Raw genomic sequence first — 12,053 nt, forward strand, 5'->3', positions numbered from 1 at the left:
AGACACCCTGGGGGTGTCTCGGCCAAGGCCGAGACACCCCAAGGGTGTACTCACCTTTTACCACCCCCCCTCCTTTTGGCCTATAAATAGACCCCTTGGGTCCTCATTCAAAGGGCTGGATTTATTTGGTCTTGGAGCAAGGCTAGAGAGAGAGGAGAGGATTTTTGGAGAGCCTAGGCGAAGCCCTGCCGGATCGAGGAGTGAGCGAGCCTTCTGCAGCAAAGGAGCCTCCTTCTTCATTCCCCTTTCTATTTTCCTTAGTGTTCCCCCTTAGCGGTGATACTAAGTAGAGCGAATATCTCGATTATCCGAGATAGGAGCTGTAAACTTCTAGATCTCACGCAGATCGACGAAGTTCTGCTTCTATATCCCCTCACGGATAGACGAAGCTCTGTCCGATTTTTCGGACCAGATCTGAGTGCCCCGGTGGTCCACGGATATCAACATCCCCGTCACAGGCAAAAGACCCACGCAAGCAAGAGATGACAAACAGATCTTGCGTTTGTTTGAAAAGAGTTGTATTTCTTTTGTTTTCATTGTGTACCAGTCTTATAAAAAGGCTATCTTTTTATTTCATTGTAACGATCAAAGTTGTAATGAATGCAGCAATGAATACAGCAACTTTTTCCGCAAACAACTGGTTGTCTTCCAATATACCCATGCGACACAACCTATCCTTAGTCAGAAGCTTCGACAGAGTAGCAAGCCATAGAATCATCGAATGCTTTGGATAATGCAATCCCCCCCCCCCAAACTGTGTTCGCCCAGGGTACAGCTGCTACAGGTTGAGATATGGCATTATAAACAGATGAGATTTTCATTGTCTCATTATTGTGACAGTTAGCAATGATTCTATGGAGGTTAAACTCATTCCCAAACCTCCTCAACACCAAATCCCTCACCCTTAGGATTTGTCTCCACATCCATGAATCACTTCTTCTCGGTTGAACTTGCCAAATCTCCTGCTGTTTTAAGTAATTTCCATGCACCCATTTTATCCACAAGAGATCTTTTTTAGAGTGTATCATCCATAACAATTTCCATGCACCCATTTTATCCACAAGAGATCTTTTTTAGAGTGTATCATCCATAACATCTTGATTGTTGTAGCATAGTTCCATAATTTGGAGGAGAATAGCCCCAGACCTCCTAGCTTCTTATCCTTACAGACTTCTGTCCAGGAGACCAGATGGATTTTGTTTCCCCATAAGAAAGCAGAGCAAAGCATGTCAATTTTTTCCAGCACCTTCATCGGCAAGATATAGTTACTTGTCCAGTAAGTTTGAATACCCAAGATAACAGTTTTTATAAGTTGAATTCTCCCTGCATAAGATAGGTTCTTCCTACTTTGCCAGTCTTGAAGTTTATCTGAAATTTTTGAGATCAATGATGAACAATCCAGGTAAGAAAGCCTTTTTGAGACCAATGGCACTCCTAAGTATCTCATAGGTAAAGAACCCTATGGAAAATTTAGATATGAGCATATCAGATCCTTAGAAATATCATCAATACCACTCAAGAGGACAGAGCTTTTGTAAGAATTGGCCTCCAATCCAGATACTTTACTAAACTCTTGAAGACAGTTATTAATTTTGGCTATAGAATCCATGTCAGCTCTACAAAAGTGCAGTAGATCATCAACAAATATCAAGTGAGTAATACCCATCTTAGCACATTTTGGATGGTATTTAAATAGTCTGTCTGTGCAGAGAAATTTGAGTTTTCTGGATAGATACTCCATACCAAGCACAAACAAATAGGGAGACAATGGATCTCCTTGCCTCAGTCCTCTAGCTCCTTCAAAGTAGCCATGTAAAGAGCCATTAAGTGATAAGGAGAACTTAGAGGTAGAAATGCATTCCATCACCCATGTAACCATATTATTAGGGAATCCCAGACCTATCAGCGTAGCCTTGATAAAATTCCAATTTATAGTGTCAAATGCCTTCCTCAAATCAATGTTAAGGACAACCCTTGGAGAGACATTCTTCCTGCCATAGTGTTTTAAGAGTTCATGTGCTAGGAGAATATTGTTAGAAATAAGGTCATAACTTTGTTCAAATGTATTGTTTTGAAACACTGGGTGTATGTTTTGCTTCTTTGAACATGTTATTATGGCTTTCGCAATTTGCAGAAAACATAACTTTGTTCAAATGTACTGTCTTAAAGTCCCAATGAGGTTTGTGCTGTTAGAAATCAGCCTGCCCTTGACAAATGCACTCTGAGCATCATTAATCAGATAGCCAATAACATTCTGAATTCTGGCGGCAATAATTTTTGATATCACTTTGTAGACACAGTTGCAGCAAGAGATAGGTCCATAATCAGAGGGAGATCTTGGGTTAAGAATTTTAGGCACCAATGTGATGGAGGTTGAGTTGAAGGTGCCAAGGAGCTTGCCAGTATAAAAGAATTCTTCCACAGCTTTACACATCTCATCTCCAATTACATTCCAAGCAGTTTTAAAAAATGAAGCACTAAATCCATCAGGACCAGGGCTTCTATCATCAGACATAGTGAAAACAGCAAGTTTTATTTCCTCTTTAGTAACAGGAGAGGCTAAAAATTCCCTTTGACTTGATGAGAGAATAGGACCATTGGTTATTGTAATAATGTCAGGTTCAGCAACATTTCCAGATACTCCCAATAAACTCTTGTAGTAGTTAATAAGCTCATTGATGATTGTGTCCATGTCAGATATTCTGTTTCCATCCTCAGTATACAGAGACAACACCCTATTTTGATGCCTTCTAGCTTTCATGGTTGAGTGGAAGAAATGAGAGGATTTATCTCCTTGAATAGCCCATTTTATGCTTGCTTTCTGCCTATAAAAAGATTCTTCACATTGGAGTAAAGAGGTGTATTTTTTCAAGCACTCCTTCTCTTTGGAAATAAGATGAGAGTTGAATTAGTCAGTACTCATCCTATTTTGGATATCAGATAGCTCCTGTTTGGCTCTTAACACCTGCTCACTAATATTCATGAAATGTCTTCTATTTAATTCTTTGAGGGCAGGTTTGAGCATTTTCAGCTTGGAAGATAGTTTGTACATATAATAGCCTTGCACATCCTGCTGCCAAATAGATTTGACTATAGAGAGATATTCAATGTGTTTAGTCCACATCTTGAAAAATTTGAATGGCTTTTTCACCTGAAAATCATCATCTCCAACTGTAAGGAGGGCTGGAGAATGATCAGAACAAACTGGCTGTAAAAAGTCTACTTGACTTGTTGTATACTGTAAGATCCATAAGTCATTGACCAAAACTCTGTCTAATCTACTCCAAACTCTAGTATCAGCTTCCTGTTTGTTATTCCATGTGTAGTAGCACCCAGTAGTCTTAATATGCACCAGTTGATTAGAACCATGTGTAGTAGCACCCAGTAGTCTTAATATGCACCAGTTGATTAGAAGAAATGAAGTGTTGAAAATCATCAGTATCTGCTCCTGTAGTTGGTGCACCTCCCAATTTTTCATCACCATTGGTAATGGCATTAAAATCTCCCCCAACTAGCCATGGGCAATCAACTGATAGCTTGAAGCCTTGAAGTTCCTGCCATAATACTTTTCTTCCATTTCTTTGATTCAGGGCATAAACCACAGTCATTAAGCAAGAGAGCCTGCCATCCTTTGTGATGACTGAACATGTAACATATTGCATAGAAGTTTTGACACACTGGATAGAAAGAATATCACTATTCCAAAGAATCCAAATTCTCCCATTACCTGCTTCTTGAGTATATTCTTTCTTGTTTATATGCATGTGAATTATAAATTATATATTCATTTTCTTCATGCATATATCTCTTTTTGTAAATTGTTTGTCATCATCAAAAAGGGGGAGATTGTTGGCCTTCTTGTTTTGATGATGTTTAACAAACAATTTACTACTAATGTTATTTGTCTAGTATTTGTGCATTCCTATGTATTGTAGACAAACAACGTGATTGGAGGATGGATGGAATAGAGCTTCAACGATCATATCCAAAGGAGGTTGGCGGAATGTCGATAAAGCTATGCAAATTCAAGTTGAAGATCCAAGTTCAAGCTTCATCCATAAGTGTACCAAGTTAAGCTCATTGAAGACCTTCATCAAGCTTGGGTATATAGTTTATAATGTTTGTAGTTTAGGTTTTATATAATGTGTGTTAATTCTATAAGCTCAAATATACACACACATATATATTTGTGATTTTTGTAAATATTGGTGTTTTTATGAAAAATATGTTTTGGACTATATATACATCATAAACATCTTTTATTATGTCCATACAAATATTTTACAAAGTTTCAAAACTTGGTTTATGTCAAAACATCAAAATTCAAGTATCTCATGTTTACATGTTTTGGACATTTTTGTAATATGATAAGTTTTCACAAATGATAAGTGAAATTCCAAAAATTTCTTTTGTAACATGTTCATCAACATGTTTATAAATATTTTCCAAAGTTTTATATTTTTTGGAATTTATTTGTTATTTTTAAAGGCACTTTAAAAATCAGATTTTCAGCATAAATAGTGTCTGTACATGTTTATAAGTCGACTTATAAACCTTGACAAGTCGACTTATGAACTCCTCTAGAAAGTGCATTTTCTCCTCTGCTAAGTCGACTTATAAAGCAAGGCAAGTCGACTTATAGTAAGTCGACTTATGAAGTGTTGCACAGTTATGTATTTTCGACCAGTTTATAAAATAAATTATTTCTCTCAAATAGGAAGTGATATTTAAGAAATTCTTTTGTTTAGAAACTTTTCACAAAATTTTATAATTTTTAGAGTTGATTTACTATTTTTAATTGATTTTACAAAACCAGATACGCAAAATTTCGGACTCTGCCGAAAACCTATACTGTCTGTTAAGTCGACTTGAAGTCGACTTATAAGCTGAAAATTTAGCTGTAACGGCTAGTTATAAGTCGACTTATCACTGTAGCAAGTCGACTTATTACTGCATAACGGCTACTTTTTCAGACTCCTTGTTTTTCGGGGTTTTTGTCCTTTTGCTGGGTTTTTCTTATGTTTTGGGGTCTCCTATATATACCCCTTATACCCAGCTCTATAATTATCCAAGAAGAGTTTTAAAGAGAGTTTTAAACAAGTTTTAAAGGAGATTAAAAGTTTATTTAGTTTGGGGTTTGTGTTTACAAAGGAGGAAGCTCACGTTGTCAATTGAGGGATTCATCCTCAATCTTCTTCATCCTCTCTTTGTGTTTATAGAAAAGTTTTCCTAACTCTATTCTCTAGCAATTCGTTTTTATTTTCATATTATCATTTATTTCTAGTTTGTTAATTGAGTTAGATTTTATTTATACTCATTTTATTACACACACCCTATTTGAGCTTGTAGCATTTCATACATTATATATTGGGTTGTGGGATTGTGATTTGTGAGATTGAGCTTACATTGTGTTCTCATCTATAGTTGAGAACAATCAATTATTGTATTGAGCCTAATTGTGAGATTCACTTTGTAATACACTTGTACACCGAGAGGAGTGTGTGGTGAGAGTCGGGGATCGTCCCAAGAGGAGTGACGTCGGTTGACGAGCCTAGGAAGAGGTTGTAACCGAGCACTTGAGGGAGACACGGCTAGGTCCAACACTTGTGAGAGTGTAGAGTGTGATTGCAAGAGTGTTGATTGTAAAGTTTTCGGTTAGCTAGAAAACCGAGTGTGAGGTGTAAACGTTATTCGGGTGAGCGTAGAAAACCCTGTTATGATAGTGAATTTCTCCCCGGGAGTGGGGAGCGGAGACGTAGGACAGAAGGTCCGAACTCCGTGATCATTTGAGTGTGTTGGAGTTTGTCATTGGCGCATTTGCTTTTGTATTTATCTTATATCGCCAATTGTGCATTGCTCATTTATTTCATCCTCTATCTAGTTCATTTTGTTTACCCTTGTGTTAGTTTACATATCCTTGCATATATCATATTGTATATCTCTTTGATAGGATATATCACCTTGTGTTTGTTTTATATCCTTGCACATACATTGCCTATATCTCTTTGTTAGGATATATCTTGTTATTCATATTGCTTATCCTAGCTTATATAACTTGTTGTATTTTATACTTGCTAGGATAACTTGTTAATTAAGTTTTAATTGGCATATAATCGGATTAGATTAGCATAAGACCCTAATCACCCCCCCTCTAGGGTCTAACGGTTTACATCAAGGAAGGTATTGAAACAAGCTATTCTCAACTACTCTATTCAAAATCATTATGACTTGCTTTATATGAAAAATGATAAAAAGAGAATAAATGTTGGCTGTTCATTGTGCTATTGGGAAATAAATGATGGGCCTAACTGTGAAGATGAACAAGCTTGGCAAATTAAAAACATTCAACCATTGCACACTTGCAGTAGAACCTTTAAGAATAGGTTAATTATAGAAAATTGGTTGGCACATGAGTTCCTAGATAAAATTCTAAGAAATCCCAAGATAAAACCAAGGGAAATCTGTGAAGAAATAACTGCAAATTATAATATCAATGTCACTCTTAGAAAATATCAAAGGATAAAGGATAAGGCATTGAATGCTACAGAGGGACTGATGGCAAGACAATATGGGTTGCTTAAACCATATGTGAATGAAATCTGTAGATCAAATGAGGGGAGTACATGTGTGCTTAAAAGTGGTGGGTGGAGGATCAGACCCATGCACATTTCAAAGAATCTATGTGTGCTTTTCTGCTTTGAGGGAGAGATTTATCAAGTGTTGTAGACCTATTTTTGGCCTTGATGGATGCTTTCTAAAGCATGCTTGTGGTGATCAATTACTGTGTGCTGTTGGTAGAGATGATAACAACCAAATGTGGCCAAGAGCATGGGCCGTGGTTGAGGGAGAGAATAGGTCATCATGGGAGTAGTTTATATGGCTGTTGACTACTGATTTGAGGATGAGAGATGGTGAAGGTTGGACTGTTATTTCAGATCAACAAAAGGTATGTCTGTTGATACTAGTTTCAGCTATTTGGTGGTTGACTGATTTATTTTTGCTTATGTTTTTATGACAGTGTATTGTTCTGATATATTGTTGTTTTTGTAGGGACTAGTTCCAGCTATTCATGAAATCTGGTCTTCAATAGAGCATAAGCAATGTGCTAGGCATATTTACTCTAACTGGAGGAAAATTCATGGTGGCAGGCAACTTTAACGGTAGTTTTGGAAGTGTGTGAAAGCCACAACAAAGACAGATTTCTTAGTTGAAGAAGCAAACTTGAGTAAATTGTCTAAAAAAGTATTTGATAACTTTATGTTAAGGGATCCCAATACATTTTGTAAGTCTCACTTTAAACTCGATAGTAAATGTGACAGTGTTGATAACAACATGTCCAAGACATTCAACTCATTCATACTTCTTGTAAGATATAAACCAATAATATCTATGTTAGAGGATATTAGATTGGCTTTAATGGATAGAATGCAAGAAAAAAGAAAACCGGTTAATAAGTTTGTGGATGGGATTTCTCCTAGAATTCAGAAAAGGTTGAAAGATGCTTATAATGAGCAAATAAATTGTGTTTCACATTGGAATGGTTCTGGAGATGAAAGTGGCTTTGAAGTCATTCATAGAGGGGTCAATCATGAGCTTCATTTGGGTAATAGAACATGTTCATGTAGAGAATGTGAGTTGATAGGGATTCCTTGTGCTCATGCTATAAGTGCTATCATATTAATGAGACATAAGCCTGAAGATTATATTGTACATTGGTATAAATCTGAGAACTATGTAGACACCTATGCCAACTTATTGAATCCAGTTGAAGGTAGCAGATTTTGGGATAAAGAGGGAGAGGAAATGGTACTGTCACCTAATATTGCAAGGAGGAAAATGAGGAGGCCTAAGACTGCAAGAAGAAGGGACCCCAATGAAGAAACAAAGAAAACATATAAGGCTTCAAGGTAGGAAATAGCCAAGAAGTGTGAGCTATGTGGGTCAACTGACCATACAAGGAGGAAATTTTCAAATCCACCCCCACCTGCTCAAACAACAAGCACAGAAAACATACAAGTAAGTTTATCTTATGACTTGCTTTATATTTCTATTAAGTAATCAATTATGACTTGCTTTATATTTTTGGTGCACTGTCAGACAACACAAGTAGTAAATGAAGGTACAAGCCAAACCAAAAAGAGAGAGAGACCAAAGGGGAGCAAGAACAAGATTGGTCAATCAATGAAGGAAACGAGAAGACAAAATATTCCTACGCCAACATCACTGTTATTAGAGAGAAGATGTAGAGGTGGAAACAATAGTACACAAGGGGTTTTAGGTGCAACCCAGTCACAAGTTTTAACTTTGGGGAGGGGAGGAAGTAGAGGCAGAGGCAGAGGAAGGACTATTCACAACACAATGCCTGAAGGGTTTGGACTATGGCAAGGTGAACATGGTGAGACAATATACAGAGCAACAAGTCACACAGAGGCCACAGTTATCCAAGGACCATCAACTCAAGCATCAGTCAATGACCACCCAAAGTGTTAATTAAGTGGTTGTGTTGTGTATATTTTGTCTAGTTTATGTATGCTACATGATGTGTTAAGCACAAACAGTTTGATGTGTTGTGCATATTTTATCTAGTTAAAATATGCTACATGATGTGTTAAGTGTTAAGCACAAACAGTTTGATGTTGTTGTGCATATTTTGTCTAGCTTAAATGCCAGTTTCTGTATGCTACACGATTTGTTATGCACAAATAGTTTTTGGGTTTTGCACATGTGGCTCATTGTGTCTATTTTTAAGTTTCTGGTTTTGGAAGTGATATTGTTGTAGTGGGTTATTATGAGATTGCATGTGTTTGATGTTATTAGTGTGGGTTTGCACATGTTTGATGTTGTTACCATCTCAAATTTACACAAAATGAAAACAAAGAATTTCATGTTTGCTCAGGATCATGTTGTTGTGTCAAGGGTTAAAAGCTACATCACAAACAAAGCATCTGCCACAAATTAAAAACAAAATACAATATTTCATTTGAAAGAGTAAATCATACACCATTACATTGTCATAAACGAGAGCATCTCATTACAACTGCCCACTCAAATTTACAACAAAGAACCCTAAGCAGATTACAACAACTCCACAGACCATAATTACCATCTCATAGAATTTGAGCTTATTCTGGTGAAGTTTGATCAGATCCTCGCATCTTGTTCTTCCAATCTTCAGGTTTGAAATCTCCAATAAATAAGCGTCAGCCTCTCTTTGACACATACGTAGCTCTTCTTTAGTCTTGGCAATATCATCACGACATTCTTTCATCTCATTCTCAGCATGTGCAATCAATTGATCCTTCAGTATATCATTGTTCCTCAAGTTTAATATCTCTTCTCTCAATAGAGGTACCAACTGAGATACCACATTACACAATTGGCCATCAAACCATTCCCAAATATGATAACCACCATTCTAGAACCATATTTTTAAAAACATACTATCGGTCTCAACAAATCAAACAAACGTTAAAACTACATTGAAAATTTTACCTTATAGTTTCGGCATCTGTAAAACTTCCTCCCGGGGTTTGCATCTGTCATCGATGTATAATAGTCACATTCAGCTCCACAAGAACAGTTTTTGACCCCGTACCTCTTTGCTGCTTCATTCCATTTCCGAATACAACTCATATTGTTGAATCCACAACCAATTTGGTAGTTTACTCCAGATCTAGATATGCTTGAACCTCCATATCTGTTCCTGCTTGAACCTGAGCTTGAGCTTGACGAGGCCATGTTGAGACTGCCACTAATTTGAAGATATGAGTGAAAGGTGAGAAGGAAGGATCTGAAACCCTAACTTCAAGTTCATCCCCAAATTTGATCGCGAGTGGGGAATGAGGAAGATGAGGATTTCAATGGCATTATATATCCACGTCATTACTAAACTGCCAACTCATCATCCACGTCACCTCTTTAAATACTACGTGAGCCACGAGATTTTGAGTTTTGGCTGCCGGCGAACAAAATATGTCTTGTTGACAAAAAGATCGATCTTTAATGTCTTGTTATCGCCGGAGTTTTTTTATATACCAAACTGGCAAATGCGTTCGTATAAATATATCAATTTGGTATTTTAGCCAAATACAATCTATGTAGAATACCATTATAGTCAGTAAATACCAGAATAAATAACTAAATACCAGCGCTATCAAAAATAAAAGAAAAAAGAAAAAGAAAATTGCAATCCTTAATTTGAATGTTTGATTAAAACTATATCTTGCAATCAGTATACAATATTAGCGTAGTATGATATCAAAATGAACATAAATTTACTCCTTCAATTTTAAATTAGTACAATTCGTATTATTATGAAACAAAACTAGTATGATTAATAAAAAACAGTACAAATAGTTAAATATCAGTGTAAGCTAATTACTGATTTTGAATTCTAATAATCATTGACTTCAAAATTTGTAAAAAAAATACGTCTGTTGTATTCAAAACTCTAAAGTTACAGTGAAAGTTGATGTTTATAGTCTTCAACATCACGTCGCATTGAAACTCTAAAGAATATGTCCTCCCACTCGTTCATATTCAAAACTATTTATGCACTTTAAACGGTTACTTAGTAGTAACATACGTTGATGAATTTCAAAAAGTAATAGAGATCGTATCATAAATGGGGGCTTCCACCGTACTGAAAATGAGAGGAACGTGTCTCCCACTCGACCCACCATTTCTCTAATGTCAAGAACAAGCTCGAGAATCTCTCTTTGTTGGTATGAAATTAACAAAGTTCGCTTTCATTGCGAAGTTTTTAGTGTAGACAAAAGTCTTGTTAAATAACAGTTGGATTTTGATAGCTTAGGCATTGGGATCAGTATAGATAGAAGTAGGTGATATTAGAGCTTGGATCGGTTCAATAAAAAGGCATACGTTGGTACATGTTGGGTGTTAGAATATCAAAATATAACTCTTTAAACTCTCACCCACTTTTAGAGTTTTTTTTATTATGCTAGGAATTTCAATATGGCATAAGAGCAAACCTTTGAATTCCACTAGCCACAATTTAACACGGATTTAAAAAAAAAAATTGATATGGCTAAGTGGGTCTAAGTTTCAGCTCATAAATATGACGCTCAATCTGTAGAGACATGTTAGAGTATAAATAAATAGCTCTCAACCTTCATCATAACTTTAGAGTTTTGATATAATAGTTAGGGAGTTCAACATTGTGAAACATATGAGTGAGCATGGAACATCGAAGAATTAATCATACCCTTTTACATTTGATTTCTCCCCAACCCTAGAGGAGAAAATTATCGCGAACTCATAATGTAAGTATGCCCTCACGTGGGAGATTATCAGATTTTGCTTTTAAGGTGACACTTTAGAGCTCTAGATATACACAAAATTTAGTTTACATAACTAAAGAATCATCTAGTTATAATAGTTTTCTTTTTCCCTTTTCCGCAAATTGATTTAACTATGTGCTTACTTGAGCCTTATACGTACAAAGTAGCTAAACACGAATTCATAAGTTCCGAACGTACAACGGCTAATCCACTAATTGCTACACAATACACCAATAATCTCACAACATAGACCTTCAGGCATGACAATTACAAGTCCCCACATAAGACAACTATTTTACAAGGAGATTACTCAAAACACTTAGTGGAACTTAAGGCTGGTCAAAATATTGTTATTAACTGGGTCAGCCAAATGATCCAATAGGTTCTGGTACGGCCCAACTCCAGTCACCAAGCCCTGAATAAAGTAGCCCAAAATTGCGAGCATAGCCAGCCTCCCATTCTTCACTTCTTTCAACTTCAATTCCTTCATGGACTTCTCATCTTTACCGAAGCCCAAGGGGTTGAAAATAGGGCCACCAGGATAAGCTGGGTCCCCCGATCCGCCCAAAAACTTCTCAAGGCCCAGAAAGTATTGTTTCCCCATGGACCCTGGGTTGGCCCAGTCTTGGAATCGTCTGTGCTCGGCAAAGCCCATTAGCGCCATTTCTAGCACGAAAAGTGTGTATGGGTCGGCCCAATAGTTGTAAGTCCCGGCCGGCGGGATGACTCCGGTCTTGAACCAAGGGAGAGCCG

General features: G+C 36.8%; 2 protein-coding genes across 2 annotated transcripts in view; both read right to left on the reverse strand.

The window, feature by feature from the left end:
• LOC109842161 lies at positions 2,909 to 3,608 on the reverse strand. Its single transcript, XM_020411067.1, has 2 exons — positions 3,402 to 3,608; positions 2,909 to 3,304 (listed from the first exon to the last, which is right to left on the reverse strand). The coding sequence occupies exons 1-2, from the start codon at positions 3,606 to 3,608 to the stop codon at positions 2,909 to 2,911; spliced, it is 603 nt and encodes a 200-aa protein (XP_020266656.1).
• The window catches only part of LOC109840150 (chlorophyll a-b binding protein 8, chloroplastic), a 2,328-nt gene continuing 1,739 nt past the window's right edge, over positions 11,465 to 12,053 (reverse strand). Inside the window, exon 3 of the mRNA XM_020408671.1 lies at positions 11,465 to 12,053. This exon is cut by the window's right edge and continues 143 nt beyond it. Within this exon, the coding sequence (XP_020264260.1) occupies positions 11,620 to 12,053 (434 nt within the window). The 3' untranslated portion in view covers positions 11,465 to 11,619.

Source organism: Asparagus officinalis, chromosome 5 (genome assembly GCF_001876935.1).
Source record: "Asparagus officinalis chromosome 5, Aspof.V1, whole genome shotgun sequence".
NCBI lineage: Eukaryota > Viridiplantae > Streptophyta > Magnoliopsida > Asparagales > Asparagaceae > Asparagus > Asparagus officinalis.

What these genes read in the sequence shown, in the direction of transcription:
- LOC109842161 (XM_020411067.1), bottom strand. Translation starts at nt 3,608, where the DNA reads ATGACTGTGGTTTATGCCCTGAATCAAAGAAATGGAAGAAAAGTATTA. An exon ending in TCATTTCTTCTAATCAACTG is followed by an intron (nt 3,305 to 3,401) that starts GTGCATATTAAG and finishes AATAACAAACAG; the next exon opens with GAAGCTGATACTAGAGTTTG.